Source organism: Rhea pennata, chromosome 14, assembly GCF_028389875.1.
Source record: "Rhea pennata isolate bPtePen1 chromosome 14, bPtePen1.pri, whole genome shotgun sequence".
Lineage (NCBI taxonomy): Eukaryota > Metazoa > Chordata > Aves > Rheiformes > Rheidae > Rhea > Rhea pennata.
The window spans coordinates 17,127,366-17,145,023 of record NC_084676.1 but is presented as its reverse complement, the minus strand read 5'-3'; the positions used below and the strand labels follow the sequence as shown (position 1 = coordinate 17,145,023).

At 39.6% G+C, this 17,658-nt stretch overlaps 2 protein-coding genes across 8 annotated transcripts in view; one reads left to right on the top strand and one right to left on the bottom strand.

The window, feature by feature from the left end:
* The window catches only part of HNRNPAB (heterogeneous nuclear ribonucleoprotein A/B), a 31,157-nt gene that overhangs the window by 2,384 nt on the left and 11,115 nt on the right, over positions 1 to 17,658 (top strand). For 5 of the 7 annotated variants that reach the window (XM_062586961.1, XM_062586962.1, XM_062586959.1 and 2 more), the window contains exons 3-8: positions 1,396 to 1,564; positions 1,646 to 1,804; positions 2,200 to 2,331; positions 4,002 to 4,110; positions 4,203 to 4,355; positions 4,434 to 4,518. In XM_062586961.1, coding sequence (XP_062442945.1) covers positions 1,396 to 1,564; positions 1,646 to 1,804; positions 2,200 to 2,331; positions 4,002 to 4,110; positions 4,203 to 4,355; positions 4,434 to 4,504 — 793 coding nt within the window. In that variant the 3' untranslated portion in view covers positions 4,505 to 4,518. Of the gene's footprint in view, positions 1 to 1,395; positions 1,565 to 1,645; positions 1,805 to 2,199; positions 2,332 to 4,001; positions 4,111 to 4,202; positions 4,356 to 4,433; positions 4,519 to 4,772; positions 7,595 to 17,658 lie in introns of those variants that run through there. The other 2 variants (XM_062586960.1, XM_062586964.1) reach the window with 2 other exon arrangements.
* Positions 7,113 to 16,389, bottom strand: PHYKPL (5-phosphohydroxy-L-lysine phospho-lyase). Its single transcript, XM_062586957.1, has 13 exons — positions 16,308 to 16,389; positions 14,431 to 14,549; positions 13,406 to 13,565; positions 12,639 to 12,713; positions 11,692 to 11,779; positions 11,482 to 11,598; positions 11,169 to 11,251; positions 10,644 to 10,869; positions 10,224 to 10,378; positions 9,571 to 9,660; positions 9,233 to 9,363; positions 8,777 to 8,833; positions 7,113 to 7,274 (listed from the first exon to the last, which is right to left on the bottom strand). Exons 1-12 carry the CDS (start codon positions 16,364 to 16,366, stop codon positions 8,781 to 8,783), a joined length of 1,356 nt encoding a protein of 451 aa, XP_062442941.1. The 5' UTR covers positions 16,367 to 16,389; the 3' UTR covers positions 7,113 to 7,274; positions 8,777 to 8,780.

The window sequence follows — 17,658 nt, the reverse complement described above, 5'->3', positions numbered from 1 at the left end:
TGATGCTGGGGTATGTTATGTGTAACTATTGTCAGTCAGTACAATTTACAGCAGTTTTGCAAAATTACTCTTGATCAGTAAGCTATTCTGTTGAGAATGAAGCCATGAAGTTACCTTGCTTTCACTTGTTGTTGAAAGCCTTAGTAAGCATTGTGTAAAATCTTTTCTGTAAGGCTCTATTGTAATGGTTCAAAAAAAAAAAAACCACAGACTTTGCTTAGACCCTTGTCTGTTAAAGAGTCTGCAGCTTCATCTGAACAATTCCAGGTTTAGCCTGGAAGATTTTTCCTTCAGTTGAAGGAAAAAATCTAGAAAAAAATAATAGCACCTATGTCTTTTCTCATATTGCCTTTAGAACATAAATGGATGCTAACTTTAACAAATGAAAATTGCATGTTAACACTAAAAGCCAGTTTTATTTAGGAGTATTCTAGTTTCTGAGGTGTTGCTAGCTTGTAGGGCCAAATTCAGGTTGCCTCTAAACAGAATAATAACAACTCTGATTTAGTCTATAGTTGGACAGAAAGCTTGAATCTTTTTTAAAAGCTTGATTTGTTACCTTGGAAACTCTGAAAATAGAAAATAGTCATGTTAATGTTTTCATTTGAAGAAATGAAAGAAAATTTGAAAAGTGCTTTATTGATTGATCTTATTTTTGCTTATTAGCTTCACTTCTGTATCACATATTTCACTAGTATTTAGTCTTCTGAGGTGCTCTGGAAGTTACTCTGAGGGGAAGGTGGGCCGGGAAGTACTGTAGTGTGATCTTTCACAAAAGTAAGGACTAGCAATTTGAATTTATAGTACTGTCAAATACAATGAGATTCAGTAACTAAGCAGGAAGAAGTGCGTAACCTGCTTGTTACAGGCAGGTCCAAAGTCCGATCTGTTGTATGAGACTATTCTTAGGGGTCACAGATACCTGATTTAAGTTCTGCAGGTGGCTTGGGGGATTATATTTTCATAACCATTTGTTCAAATGGTGAGAGAGCTGAAGTATTTTGCTTTTGCTGCACTCCTGTAGCCTGAATGCTTTCAAAGCAGTAGAATGACCCTAGGTTCTTTCCAAAATCTGAATTGGCAGTACTTGATAGTCAATATTACTTAGCAAATACTGTTCAAAGAACAAAAGTTACTGATGGGAATTATTTTAGGCAAATTTTACTCTGTTTTAAGTCTGTAGTAAACTGAAGAGTGCATTTTATCATTTATTTGAAAACAGAGAAAAAGCAGTCCTGTAGCATTTACTAGCTTTTAACAGAATGCAAAATTACTTGACCTTTACAGCTGGTTCTGTTTCTGACAATGCCTGAGATGTGTATGAGTATGTTGCTGAATGTGCCTTTCTGTAGTATTTCCTGTATCTAACTAGCTCTTATCTTCTTGAAATTTCAGGAAAATGTTTGTTGGTGGCCTCAGTTGGGATACAAGCAAAAAAGACTTGAAAGACTACTTCACCAAATTTGGTGAGGTAACCGACTGTACGATAAAGATGGACCCTAACACAGGAAGATCCAGAGGCTTTGGATTTATTCTCTTCAAAGAACCTGGAAGTGTTGAAAAGGTAATTTAAGATTCATATTTCAGATTCTTAACTTGTAGTGAAACTTTTCAAATGAGTTAATCTTGCCAATCTGTCTTTCAGGTTCTGGAACAGAAAGAACACAGGCTAGATGGACGATTAATTGACCCCAAGAAGGCCATGGCAATGAAAAAGGATCCAGTGAAGAAAATATTCGTTGGTGGACTTAATCCAGAAGCCACAGAAGAGAAAATCAGGGAATACTTTGGAGAATTTGGAGAGGTGTGTAACATTATCTTAACCACTGAAATAGAGTAGTCTCTCATGGACGTTAGTGGACTAATCATTTGCAAGTTGATGAATCTAAGCAGTTAAGGTACTTCAAGTCTCTCATAACTGACCAAGAGGTTTCTCATCTTGAAAGAATGGTAAACAGATTATACTGAATTCTTGCACTGCTAGTTGGATTCCTTGTCTTTGTTAACTCAGGCCACTTAATCTCATGCTAAAATGGTGTAAACGTGACTGTGGTCTGAAAGCTAGGGATACTATACAGAAGAATATTTAAGTTTGGTGCTATGTAATATACGTAGATAGGAAACTTACATTTTAGGACTATGCATAACATTTGGGACACTGAAACTGAAACAGTCTGAAGTAATATTTCATGTCTTCAGATTGAAGCTATTGAACTTCCCATGGATCCGAAGACCAACAAAAGGAGGGGTTTTGTGTTCATCACCTTCAAGGAAGAGGATCCAGTGAAGAAGATCTTGGAGAAGAAATTCCATAACGTCAGTGGAAGCAAGGTAGAAACTTAGACTTACAGATCTCTGATCAAGTTTTTAAGCATAATACCGCTACATCTATAATCTGAGAAGGATTTTGTAGACTTCTGATTTCAAGGTACCCAAATTACAATAAGGACAGCTTATTTACAATAGGCTTTTTGCCATAGTTCAGTTTACAGAGCTTGCAAGATTCTCTGCCAGTATTTTTGGCTGTGTTTGCTGTGTGTTAGGCTTTTTCATATGTAAAGGGTCAAATAGCACTTTGAAATACATGTAGGAAAACCAGCTAGTTCATGTACCAGTATAGCAGCATTAGCCACCCCAGCAGATAAACACTGTTATTTTTTTGTTTTTCCCAAGCATAGAGCACTTGCATAAATTCAGTGCTTACTGGTGCTAACTTCAGAACCATAGAGTAACTGCATGCTTATTGCCACTTGTACCCAGTCTCCTTAAGAGCCTTTGCAAGTGAGGTCAAACAAGACCATTGAGATTTGAACTACTGCAAAAGTGGTGGGAGAGGGTCTGAACAGCTGACAGCAGCTATCTGGTGGAATAGCTAATAAGTGTACAGCAGTCTGTAGGCTAAAGAGGCTCATCTCTTGCACTAATGAAGAGAGGACTGGAGTCAAAGGATGAGTGCTGACTGGATGTGTCCCTTTTCCCTTGCTCTTTGGCTGGCCACACACATACTGCAACTTGAAGCCCATTAGACCTGTTTATATTGCCTGATACAGTGACTTAGATTACCCTTAGTTTAAAACTGCTCTTGAAACAGCACAGAGTAAATACTGGCAAGCTTAATGCATTGGTAGCTATCATGACACTGCAGTTAGCAATAAAGATTGTTTTCAGAAGAGATGAAAGCTCATGCGCAAAGGGAGCACAAATCATATCTGTATCTTGTAATTATGGCTTATTTTTGTGGCATAATGATTAAAAAAAAAAAAAGATGGTAGATTACCTGGAATCTTCTGCATGGGGAACTCCAGGTTTGTGTAGCTGCTGTCATTGCAGGGAGTTGTTCTGTTGACAACAGCAGTAGTTTGTTTTCTCAGATCGTGCACAGATTCAGGAAGTAGAAGCTGGCTGACAATTTGAACTGCAGCTTAGGAACCTGGTTTGGAAATGTCAATTCTGGTTGTTTTTTCAGTAGTCTTAATATTAGGTGATATTTTTTGAGTGCTGGTAAATTGGCTTCATGGCGCAACACAGATGTGCGATGTACAGGGCATAGGAAGGCTGCTAGAAAAACTCGCTTTGACTGACTTTTCAGAGCCTTGCTCTCAGTACTGCTTCAGTTAGTATAGGTCAGGTGATGTGGTCTGAGAGCAACAGCCTAGTCCCAGGGCTTCTGCAGGATAGAAGGCAGCCACTACCACATGAATAGTAATGGTTATGTAGGGCACTGCCTCTTCCACTGGGAAGCTGGCTGTAGGAGAGAGGCAGTGTGAAGTGCTCTGAAATCAGTGGCCTTCTTGGAACAGCTAATTGCGACTTACCTTTGCCCAGGCAGCACAATAAATCAAATGCTTTTTGATGTGCAGTAGTGGTGGTCACATGACTGGGAGCACAGCATGAACACCTCCTTTGCCTCTAGAATAACTTCTCTGACTTTCCTAGCGGGTTAGATTGGGCAGTGCCGCTGTAAGACAATATACATACTCTTCCTTGGTTTTTATTTTCAGTGTGAGATTAAGGTAGCACAGCCAAAAGAAGTATACCAGCAGCAACAGTTCAGTAGTGGTGGAGGAAGAGGTAGCTATGGAGGAAGAGGCAGAGGTGGAAGAGGCGGTGGTAAGTACTACACGCACTACTTTAGTATGGACACTTTAAAATAAGTTGTGTGTACTAAAATGGGATTTTGTGGATGGTTTTCCCTTCTATAGCTCAAAGTCAAAATTGGAATCAAGGTTATGGCAATTACTGGAACCAGGGTTATGGGAATCAAGGATACGGCTATCAGCAAGGTTATGGTGGCTATGGAGGCTATGATTATTCAGGATATGGGTATTATGGATATGGACCAGGCTATGATTACAGTAAGTAAAGAGAACTGTATTGGGTATCAGCAAACGTAACTAATTAGCAGTTTAATGCATTTGTTCTCTTGTTCATAGGTCAAGGCAGTGCAAATTATGGGAAGACACCAAGACGTGGTGGTCATCAGAATAACTACAAGCCATATTGATCAAACTTATTCAGGTATGCAGTGGCATGGTCTCTTTTGGAAAATGACTGCATAGGTTTTGTATACAATGCTGTAGATGGATATTTCAGTTCTGTACCAAATTTAACTTTACAATAAATTTCTATGGCCTGTTAAATGTGCATCTTACTTGGAAGAGCTCCCTGGAAACGTTTTACATGTTTAATACTTACAGATACTAGTTGTCTAGACAGTGTGGTGTGTAAATTTCAGCCTTGCTGAAGATATTAATTAATGATTTTATTAATAGGTTAAACTGAAACTGATTTTGAGGGTCTGCTTAAAGCTGCAGCTCTGCATCTAGGGACTGCCTCTTGGAGTTAACTATGGACTCTGCATTACTCCAGTTGTACAGAATGAGATGCATCTTAGGGAACCAGTGTCACTTTCCACCTTTTTATTTTGTATTGTTTTTGTGTCATACATTTCCTGTAATGGAAGTGTTAATTTTACTGTACTTTTTGGTACCTTTTTGGAATCTAATGTATTGTAAGGTATTTTACATGTGTTCTGATTCACCATGACATGGATATTGAAGCTATCCTAGCTTTTGAAATAAAAAAGGCGTAATCTAGTGTCTTGTGCCATTCTTCAGCTTATGTACTAGTAAAATGCCAGTACTTTGTAGAATTTAGTTCACAGCAATACCTTGCTAGGTGAAGAGGTGGGCTTTAATGCTCTTAAACTAGAGGGCTGTATTAGTAGTAGTGCTCCCTTGTAGATACGGGGCAGCTGAAAACTGTGCTTGCTGCTGCTTGGAGGCTACAGAATAGAACTTGGGTGGAATTCCCCAGGTGCTGTGGAAGCTGTGCTGGAGTGATGTTGGCTCATGTTCTAGGCAAGTGCAGTGGCTCAGCATAACTGTATGAGTATCTGTGTTGTATGGTTCTTGCAGGTTGAACCAGAGGCATATGTTTCAGGTAGGGCTTGAGTCTAGACAGTCTTGCAGGAGGAAGTTGTAAAGAGCTAGCTGTGCTTCCTTCATATTTTACTCTTTAAAGTCTGAGGGATTTACAAAAGTTCTTAATAGAGTTGTATACCTGCCCTGAAAGACAGGTTAGATGCAAATAAAATTACCAGTGCAAAGACTGAATTTTGCAGCCTTTTTGAATACCAAAAAAGGCTGCAGAGCTTCAACTAAAGTTGTCAAAAGGAAAAAAACAAAGCTGCCCCTAAAGCAGCCTTTCTCTGAAGATGAGTAACCAGCTAGAAATAAGGCCTCCTTTTCTGACTAGTTTTTCACTGTTTTAGGGAATAGTTTGTAACTTGTCTGTCTTGCTGCAGAATACTCTTCCAAACTTAGTTTCATAAATACTTCAAGTGCTACTGCTCAAAGTAAACTTCTAATCTTGATAGAGATTAGTTTGATTCTATTTCCCTTTTAAAGCTAAATATAACAGTAGCTCTTGTAACAAATGCCATTTGAACAAACAGGAATTGTAAGTGAAAGTAAGAAAACAGGTGTTACTAGTGATCTTAACTTTTTTTAAGTGCTGCAGCTATTGCTGCAGGGAGTATAGTCTGCTGCTCCCTACTGGCTGTCCTTGGGAAAAAAAAACTTGCTATAAAGTTAGAAATCCATGAGACTTGTCTGTATACAGAGTTTATGCTCTCGAGTATAAACAAGATTTAAAATCTTACTTTAGCTTGAGAGTTGACATGACAGCTTTACAGTTGGAGTATGTAACCTTATGTCCAACTTTAAAAAGAAAATGCAAAACTGCAGTCCATTAAAACAAATGAGTACAGTACTTAAAAGTGCTACTGTCTCAAAGCTGAAGATCTAAAATGAAATGTTTAATTATTGCATACTGTTACTAAGGCAGCAGAAACTTTTTTTTTTTAAAAAAAAAAAAAAAAGCAAGCAATTTGCCCTCTAAAGGGAAATTTGCATAAAAATCTGCCAGGACTGTACTATTGCAGCATTTCTGGCCAGTGTGTTGATAGCAGCTTGTTAGCTGGCTGTTGCATTGGTTCTTTTTGGAAATAGGTAGGTCCTCAGGTGAATCTTCCTTTAGAGGTGATATGGCCTTCAGCAGAAACTGAGGCAACTAGCATGCTGTTACAGAGCTGGCTTTCTCTTTCTTTGTGTGAGTGCAAAGAACACTTAATTACCCAGTGAAAATGGGCTTGTACATGAGTTTGTTTCTCAAGGCTTTAGTGTGCTCTAATTAATCCTACTTGCTTATTTCTTAAGGACAGAGGATTTCCTAGGAACAGGTTTGAGAGCCTTCTGGCCTTCAGCTGTCTGTTCTTTGATGTTACAAATTCAAGATTGAAGCTTTTGACTTAATCTATTTGAGATCTTTGCTGAAGTTAGTGCTAGTAGGAGCACATTAGCATGAAACTGGCTTCTGAAACTTACCAGAGGAGCTGGGGAAGGACTGAGTGCACAGACAGCTAGAATGGAGTTTGCCATAGGAAGCAGCAGATGACAAAAACAGGAGTACCTTTTGGCTTATCTTAATTTTCAAACAGTCATAACTTGAAATAGTATGAATTTAGAAAATGTAGTTCATAATAGCTACTAGAAATGGATTCCTTGATAACCAGTTTCAGATAGGATGTTAAATAAAAGCTAATCCCACACTTTGCTACAGTTGAAACAAGCCATTGTAAGATTTATTTCTCTTAAAGCTATTATTAATAACAAGATAACTTATCTGATTTAAGACGTGGTAGACTGATTAAATGTGCATTATTACAGTAGAGAAATGTTTCTTGGTAGTAGATCTTGAATATTGCTTGAAACCTATGGAAAGAAAATGATATGTTTTCTTGCAAAAGCATAATTAAAAAGGAGTCTACTTCACTTGCCTCACTTTCACTTACATATATGTAAGTGTCAGTTTTTAGTACTGTATTTACTAAGAGGCATTTTGCATTCTTGATTTCATGTAGAAAATAAAGGCATTTTTCTTGTTTAGTTTAGATTGAAAAAGTACATCAGGTCATTGGGCCTCAATGAATTAAACTGGCGCTGATGACTAATCTTCCTGTTCTCAAGACTTAGTAGTACAAACAGCTGTATGTCTTGCCATTAACCTGCTAAATAAAATATTAACACATTTTTCTTGTGCCTGCTATGAGATACTACTGTTGCACTGAAACAGAAGCATATTTTTCCTTAGGTTGTGGCACAGTGGTGTAAATCTGTTGTGGGGTTAAGGCCATAGGATTCTTAGTGATGACATTCAGTATGTTCATACTGATGTGCCAGAGCTTACTGTGCACTTGGTTAAAAACACACCAATTAGTAGGTTAAAGGTGTACTGAGGTGTGTTACATTGAGTTGTGGTGTTCATGAGGAATTATGAGGAGAAGATAGCTGTAAGTGTGCTTTCTGAATGTGTGACAAAATGAGTAGTACCTAGATGTTCTCTGTGAGCAAGCTACAGGGGTTCTTGATAGATAACAGGAGTTGCAAGGTTTGGAAAACATTGAGGACTGAGTCTTACTGATGTCCAAATGAACTTTGTGTATAAGGTTTAACACTACAACAGCCATGAACCTGAAATGATCCTATGAAGTAGTTATAAGGAATATGCTTGGGAGAAGGCAGTATAATTTCAGAGTCAAATGTTAAGAGAAACATAAGCTACAGTACTAAAAATACTGCTTTAGTATTTTTTCTTTTTTTTTTTTTACTAAATACTTTTATGAAGTGTTCATAAACTTCATAAAACTGTCTTAGCTTAAGTGGATGTTCCCAAATTGTGGTATGCAGAAGGTACAGTGCTGCAACATGAGCTCTTAAAAGGAGTTAACTCGCTCTGAGCAAGCTTTCCCTTATTCTGTTGACTAACTGGACACTGTAAAAAGCTGCAACTGTGTCTGAAGTTACTGAAGGCACTGACCGGCTAGTGTAGGAGCTCTATTTTGCCCTTGTGTGCATGTGTTGACATAGTAACCTTTGACATGCATGCTACACTGTGAAAGCTTCCTAGATGAGCATAGCATGCTACCAGAAAGCATTTCTGGGACATGTTGGACATAATTTGCACACAAACGAATACACAGTGTTACTAGAAGTGTCAGGCTGTGTGACAGGAAGTAGCTATGAATGAATGCCAGATGCACAGAAATCTGGTTTGTGCCTCTAGATTGCTAGAAATCCCAGTAAACTAATTTATATAAAAAAGCATCTCTAGGGAAACGTGGTCCTGCTCTGCTGCCAGTGAGTGTCCAACGAAGCAAAATTTAGGAACCCCAGCTTTTTTTAAATACTTGTAAACAGTGAAGATAGACAAATACCTGCTCAGGTAAAACAAGTGGATTTTTCCTGTTGGCTCAGGCATTGCTTTTCCATATCTAGAGAGACAGTAAGCAATAATTTAGCAAATCCGTAATACAGAGACAAATTCTTGGACTAACTTGGTAAACACTGTAGAAGTTTCTATAAAGAGCTACGCAGTTCCCATGCTCAGGTAGGTAAACACTTTAGCCTGTGCCAGAGCAAAACTATTTTAAGTCTTCTACAATTGTGGAATAAATAAACTAATTCTGCTGAAAAGTTCTCTAACAAAAGTAGAAGTGAAGACTAAAAGTTTCAAAGAACAAGGCTAACCTCCATATGTGCTCAGCACCTACCCTCTCCACCTCTATTTTAGGACTTCTGAAGAGCAGGCTTAGCTGCTCAGCACTGACTTCTTAAGGTAGTCCATCAGCAACCACTGTAAAGCAGAGTCTGTGCCTTTTGTTCTGTACTACCTGTTAGTATTCTGTCAACTGCATCCACAACAAATTTTGCATCCTCCATACTGAAGCACATTGGGGGCTTGAATTTAAGCACATTTCTTCCTGGCCCATCTGTACTCAGTAGAATATATTCTTCCTTAAGCCTGGAAAGAGAGATGAGGATAAGAATTGTCACATTTCTGAATGTTGTTCAGAAAAACTTAACAGCATTGGTGTGGAGGCTGTTGAGACCATTTTGCCATTCTGCACTGACTGGTTTCTTTCTTTGCCAGATGGCTATATTTTAACAACTGCTGCATGACAGATTACTTCAAAATTGACGTGTGCTTGTTTGCACACTGAAGAACTACCTTGTTACCAGATACTCTGCCTCTGCTGTGGCTGGGGTCCTTTCTGCTTGGTCCTTAATTAAGTCCACACCAATGAATAAGCCAGTACCCCTTTAAAAGAAAAGCAGATATTCAAGCTGTAGTTAGAAGAAGGAACTGAGTGAACTAAACATGCAGAAAACTTCTGTGAGAATGTGCCTTAATGCATGAGAATTACTAATTTTCCTTTCCCATTACTGGGAAAGGTTCTGCTTTGCAGAAATGTATTGCAGTACAGGTTTTTCTCTGCACAGAATGGTAAAGCAGGACAAGAGCTTAAGTACAGTTTCCATCCAACTCATTAATTCTGTTCTTTGTGTAATTGGGGTAGAGTTAAAACAGGAAAGTGAATTCCTTTAGCAGCTAATAAATCAGAAATGTCTTCCCAGAGCTGTATTGAAATCAGTAAGACAGTGCTGGCTTAGGGTGGCAAAGCACATCTGGCTTTTGATCAGCTCAAGCTGGTGTTTTCATCTACAGCAGATTTATTTTTGCTGAAAACAGGTGATGAATTTCTTTTTAAAAATCAGTCTTATGCAAAGTTACATCACTTGGATTTTGAGTAGTTTACTGCAATGCTTGTCTGATGAACCAAATTAAAAAAGCAGCTGAAAAAGAAAATAAAATACTGATACCTGACATCACCAATGATTGGATGTTTGATTTTCTGCTGATTGAGTAACTTCATCAAGAAGTTGCCTACTTCTGTGGCATGAGCTTGAAGATGTTCTTTCTCAATCACATTTAATACAGCTAGTCCAACAGCACATGAAACTGGGTTTCCTCCAAACTGAATTCAAGAAAAGAATATATGCAGACAGGGACAGGAAAGATGTGATCTTGTCACTGAAAGCGTAGCTTCAGTGACACGTGAGCATACTGGCACTTATATTGGGTGGAGTCAGGACACAGGAAGTTACACACTAGAAAGATGTAAATAGAACAAACAGTAATTAAGGTGAATAACCATTAATGAAAAAGCTCTGTGATTGTCTGTTGTGGTTTTAGTACTGAGGCTGTGTAGAGAAGGAGAATTTGGTTAACCTCTTACTCACTGTGTTAAAATACTCCACTCCTGTGGCTGCAAATGCTTCTGCAACTTCCTTTGTTGTTGCTACACAGGCAATAGGGTGCCCATTTCCTATTGGTTTCCCCATAGTGACAATATCAGGTATAAAATCTTCTCCCTGAAGCTGGAATGCCCAGAAGTGCTTTCCAGCTCTGCCAAAGCCAACTTGAATTTCATCAGCAATAAATAGACCTCCTGCCTTGTGCACATGCCTGTAACCGAACAAGTTTTATTCTACGTTAAGAGGAGACTGGACATAATATTTAGTGTTAAAGAACATGCAGAAATCATTACCTTACAGACTTTAAGGAAACAAACTTGTGCAGGTCTGTATTCTGCACTGTTTGTAAAAAGAGGTCTGTCTTTGTCATATCAAGTTTGCATTCTAATACAGAAAAGGTAGAGGTATTTTTGTTCTTGCAAAACTATGCAACAGTAGGCAGAGAATTTCTTATCTGCATTTAGTAGGTATTTTAAATGTAAAGAGTTAAGATAATAGAGGACAACTTACTCTGCAACCTTCTGAAAATAGCCAGCTGGTGGAATGATCTGACCACCAACACTTGGCAGAGATTCAATGAAAAAAGCAGCAATCTGAAACATAGGTAACATGTAATGTTTGAACACATACAGAAAGTCACTAAAAATGCGTTAACAATTTCCAGGCTCTTCATCTTTAGCTAGTTCTTGCAAATATCCTTTATTACTTGTTCTATACTTTCATACAAGTCTCTGTCACATAGCTCACTAATGCTGAATGGCAGTGACAGCCGCTCATACTTGTTTCTAAGGCAAGACAAATGATTTAGGAATCCACTTCTTACCTTTCTGCCTCGCCCATGTGCTTGTTCAATAATCCTTTTCACTTCATTAGCATAGGCTGTTACTGAATCTTCATGGTCTTCTCTATATATTCCTCTGTATGTGTCTGGAACAGGAGCCTATGCAAAGGAACAGTATCCTTTGTTCAGTATATCATAAATAAGACTTAGTAAATTTGCAAATAGTCAGTAGTTATAGGCTAAAGTACGTACCACATGGACCCACTCCTTTTGTCCTTCTAGATTTCTGAATTTATATGGGCTTATGTCAATCAAGGATGTCAGATGTCCATGGTAAGCACTTAAAAACAATCAGCAGAACTAAGCAGTAATTTCCTCATTATCAGAATTCTTTAAGATTAGCATGACTGACAACAAAAGAGTAGAATTGGTTATGTTAGCTGATGGGAATTTAGTCACTTAGCTGGAAATAGCTCAGAGACCTCCATCAATCAGCGTAGTAGGGTTTTTTTTTTACGTCTAAATATAAGGTGTGCCAAGGAACAGCACACTACTACTTGTCACTGGTTTTAGGTAGCCAGGGAGTCGAATCACAGCTGAGAAAGTCAAGCAGTATTATGAAATTGTAGAATAAATGGCAGGGATCTGTCTGGCCTGCTTTTGAGCATCTTCCAAGGATGGAGATTGCACAGTCTCTCTGGGCATTTCATTCTACTATTTGACCACACTCATGGCAAAAAAGTTTTTCCTTATGTCTCATCAGAATGTCTCATGTTCGAACTCTTGTGTTCATGGCCTCTTCTCCTGTAGCCACCTGTCTTTGAGTCTGTCTCTCTTTTCCATGCCCTCCCATTAGATTGTTTTAGATAGTAAAGATTTCCCCTTAGCCTTCTCTTCTTAAGGCTGAACAAATCCATTTCTATTAACCTGCCAAGCATTCTGCTCTCTAATATGACAGGCCTCTGCTGGGCTCAGCCCAGTATGGAAATCCCTGTTATGTACTAGGGAGTCCAGCTTGGATGCAGTACTCCAGAGATGGGCTCACAAATGCTGAACAGAGGGGAAGAATTACTTCCCTTCAACCTCATGGCAACATTCTTTCTTTCTAAAATGGCAGATTTTCAGAAGTGTTCTGACAACAGATCAAAATTGGGCCTAGTTTTCCCACAGTAGTAGATAAACATTGCCAATATACTTACTGGTCCAAAACTATCACGTCTTCGTGTTTTGTATACTGTCGTGCCATTCTTAAGGCAAGATCATTAGCTTCGGATCTACAAGTGAAAAATTTGATAAGTGTTTCACTGCAGGTGTCTGAGTTGAAATTCTGACTTCCCTTGCAATGCTGTTTGCCTCCAAAGAGAACACACACAACTAGAGGCAAGGTACTGACAGATTCCTTAGTAATAAACAGTGCTTTGCACTATTATTAAGTAGTAGCGCGTAGCAGCAGAACCAAATTCTTTATAGAAAGTTGGATACAGAGTACTTTCGATGCAGCTTCCCCCACCCTTTTTTTTAAAGCTACAGTTTGCTTACAAATACAAAATCCTCATAAGCAAGTATGCACTGTTATACTGAAGTTTGATGAGAGAAGTAATTCTAAACTCAGTAGACATGTCAGAAACACCTGAAACTAATTTAGTAAAGCTTTACATTGAGGTTTGGTAGTCCAAAGCATTTTAAACAAAACAAAACCCTTCTTAAAGCACTAGTTTAGTTTTAAAGCACTAGTTTAGTTTCTTGATAGCTTGCTCAGTGTGAACTTGAGAGCCGCTAATCTTCTAAAAAGAACGATGGTTTCTTCAAAAAAATAAATAAAAGAACGAAAAACCCCCAAACTACTTTTTTCTTATTATATAATTATCTACACCAGATGATGTAGTTGGCTGTTTTGATAAGGAAGTATACTTGTCTGTGCATAAATAGCAATAATACAGCAGCGCTCTTACTGTACCTTACTTACCCAGAATTCAAAAAATAGAAGATGCACAACTTCTCAGGTAGTGTTTTTGAAAGTCTGTCTGCATAATCAACTAAGTTGTCATGAAGATAACGAGAATTTGTATTTAACAATTGATTTTGTTCATGGGCTGCTTTTACTACATCAGGATGACAGTGTCCAACTACAAGAAAGTATAGAGAGATGGGTCTGAGAGTTATTTCGTGTCGTGCATGGTGTTTGTCAAATGCATACTGACTTTGCACCTGTATTTTTGGTAGTACAGAGCTATTACCACTGATTGTATTTCATCAATGGGGCATTAATGATATTGTCAGCAGAAGACAATGTGCCTTGAAAGCTTTTTTTTAAAAACTTTCCTTTTTTTTTGTTGTTTAGAAAGTTTTAATTTGGCTGCTTCTTTTATTTCCCGGTTTGTATTTGAATACTGGAAACTGATATGATAAAATAAGTAGTGTCTTAATTTAATACTTTGGATTGAGACATTTGAATAATTTGTTCATAATAGCAACTAATAATTTTGAATAATTTGGAGTTTGCTCTGTGCAGGTAAGCTTTACCTTCAAAGAGTTAATGTGTTTAGCTCTAGGATGATTTTGACAGCACTCTGTAGAGATTTCAAATACTGCCAGAAAGAAACAGTTACTTCATAAAATACAATTAAGGCACCACACCAAGCAACGATCCTGTTAAAGCACCCGCAGCAGTAACTTTTACAGACTGAACAAACTGCAAAGTCACTTGTTTCTACAGTTAGATGCTTGACTTGAGCTTTCATGCAAGAAGTCCTTTAAATGTTAAATGACTCCACTTCTGTGAAGACAGAACAGGAAGCAAGTCTGGAAAGCATCGCATTCCTGCACACGTAAATTGAAATGTGGACAATAATTCCCCAAAGTATAAGCTCAAGAAGGATATCTCCATTTTCCAGTTAAACATCCCCCCCCCACACAATCCAACAGTTGTAAAAAGTACTGACTGTTACACTTTGAAAAACATCGTACCAAATAATAGGACTTCTAGCTTACCATGAGCAACGTTGTTAATGCAATCAAGATACTGTCTTCCCTTTTCATCGTACATATACTGGCCTTTTGCCTTGACAATCTTCACTGGATCGTCAGAAAAAAAGAGTTTGCAGGAAGAGCTGTAGCAAACATAAGAATTCCAAATAAATTTTAGTGAAGTCTAAAAAAAAAAAAACCAAATAGTTCATTCTGCTAGTAATATTTTCAGTTAAGTTAATCAAGAGAAAGACATTTTCTGGACTAGATAAAAAGTGCTGTCATCCTGCTCCTAGCTCCTAATGCACAGTTTGGGGTGGGAAGGAGGATTTTGACTTAATATTCAAATTTTGTTAGACCTGCAGTTTCCAGAATTGCAGATACTTCACTAGGAATGTCCGGGCACAGAACACAGGTAGGACTTATCTCTAGAGTTTAATCTGGTCTTAATTATAGTTCCTTACTGTTTATACTGTCTGCCTTTTGTGTTCTTGAAACTCAGTTTGGTGCCTGTCTCTAACGTTAAGATAATTGTCTTTATATTCTTACTATTTTAAGGTTCTGTTTCTCTAGATAGCGTGATGCTGGTGATTCTTATGTCCACATAGAGTTTCATTACCTTAGCTGAAGCCTTAAGTGATTTAAGGCTGGGTCTGCTTAATTGGGTTTGTTTTGTTTCACTTCAAAATAAATTACCAAACAAAATTGGAACGTGCGTAAACAAAAGTTGTACAGATTTAATTCCGGCTGAAAGGCAGTGCAAAAATGAAGTCTAATCAAATGTCATGGTTTCTACCTAATCTGTTTTCTCTAAAGCTTTTCATGCTTCATTTAGTAAAAGATTACAAAAAGAAAAATAATTTGACTATAGATAAAAAGCCGTTGTCACCTGGACAAAAAAGGGCAATGATAAACTGAGAAAACAGTTTCACTGTCCCTCCCCTGCAAGAATCTTGTAGCTCCTGTATGAACTGGCAGTAAGATGGAAACAACAGGTTGTAGGGTTTTTTTTTTGAGTTCGCGTGATTGTTGAAGAGATAATAAAAAGATTGCATTGTCTTGTAACTGACTTGTCCTGTTACCAGAACAGATTAAATGCCTATCTAGCACAGTTCTAATTCCAGAATTCTATTTCAACCTAACTTCTGTCATAAAACATTTACTGACAAAGACTGAGTGTACACCTTGCCTCTATTCTGAAAGCAAAGTGTACTATATTAAAATAGTTACTTAATAGAGTGAGTTACTTAATTCTCGCAGGTTGGACAGGTATATGTTAATCCTCTCAAGTTTTTGGTGCAATAAAAATTTTGGAAGGTTTATACCAGGTCAGACCAAACCTCCACCTAGCTCAGCACCCTGTTTCTAGCAGCAGCCGACAGCGGCTGCCTTAAGGAGAGGAAGACGCCGGGGCAGAGGCAGCCAGCGTGTTTCTGTGGTACAGCCTGCAGCGACTCTGGGGTTTGGTTTGTTCAGATCCCGCTAGTGCTCGCAGTAAATTGTGAAGAAGCGGATCTGCGCTGCTTGAGGTATTAGCAGGTACACAAGGTAGCGTACCAGTTTTTAAGGATCTTTATGCTTTGGTTTCATAATTTCTCTCCCCTGTATCAGAAAGAGGAAGGGTCGTGTTAGAAGTGACCCTGCTCTTAATGCAGATGTAGCACAGTAACAACGCTGGCCTTTACTCCTGTGTGCTGTTAGTTTAAAATAAATCCTAGGGAAGGAAGGGATCACCCTGTGGCCCGGAGCGCAACTGCAGTTTCTGAGAAGCGAGCTCGGAGTTGCTCTCGGCCGCGGCCTTGCGGCCACGTCGGGCGTCGGCACGGGACGCGGAGCCCCGGGGCTGCCGGGGCGCTCCGCGGCTGCACCCCCGCCCCGTCCTTCCCCGCCGCGGCACCTACCCGATGAGCTGCCGCCGCAAGGCCAGGGTCTCCTCCCGGGAGCGCTGCGCCGGCCTCATGGCCGCTCTCGCCGGGGCCGGGGCCGGGGCGGGCGGGGCGGCGCCGCCTCCCTCCGCGGGCCGGGGAGGGGCGCGGCGCGGCGGCGCCACCGCGGCGCCCCCTGGCGGCCGCGCGCGGCACCGAGCGCCGCTCGCCACAGGGCACCTCGTACTTGCCACGTGTTAGGCGCTTGAAGGCCGGGACCAAGCCCTGCTAAACTCAGCTCCGCAGGAGCAGCAGCCCCTCTTGACAGTTAGCAGAAGCTACCCTAGAAATACAAACATTGCATGGGCTATAGCAGGAGCGTAACAGCCCCTGTCCTCCCACCTGCTCCCAAAACATCTCGTTGGTGAGCTGAGTTTGCAAAGAACAGAACTGTAACTTACCAGTGCTTTAGGACTCCTCCACGCTGGCTGGACTCCACGCTTCTAGCTGCAGGAGCGGTGGCTTTGTTTCAGAGTTCCTGCAGCACGAACTGGGAAAGAGGCTACCCCAGCTGGGATCCAGCAAGACTGCTGTCACCTCACGTGAAACCAGAATGCAAACTGCAGTGCATGGCATTGCACCACTGTTAGTGGCATGTGGCCCCAGATCCCTCTCTGGTACCAGATGCCTCTGAGGTATAGTGTTTTCAAGGCCCTTCATATCCTTACATCCCTAACATTCTCTTTTGAGGTATTTATAATTTGAAAAAGGTTGTTTTTTTCTTAAAACAGGGTGGTGGCCTACGTGTCACAACTGCATTAATTGCTGAATGCATATACCACTGCCCAAACAAAAGTTGAAACAAGACCTTTACATCGTGCTCCTGTGTTTGGCTGACAGAAGAGCAAACCTGAATGACTATACTGAAAAGCTGTAGGGGCAATGGGTTAGGATTGAAGGGGGAACCACCATCATCAATTAGAGTGGTCATTCTCTAACAGGAACAGTGTTCCTGTTCAAGATTGGAATCGCTAAGAAAAATAGGAGGATAAAAAAACAGAAGGGACATCCTGGGATGCATCCATTCCTCCACCACTGCAGGTGTTATATTGTATAACTGAGCTCATAAGCTTACCAAGCTGCATTCTAAAAGAAGGCAAGTTCACCCTCGTATTTACGTTATTTTAAACTGACAACATCTGCTAAGAGCACTCTAGAAAATAGAGCAAGCCTTTCTCAATTATATGCTTGACAGACTGATGCTGACTAAATACAGTCACTGATAATCATCTCTAGTTGCACTTACTTCATAAACACAGGAACAATTTCAGTTGCGTGTAATGTGGAGGATCCAAAAACAAATAGTCATTGCACTTAAACAACGTTG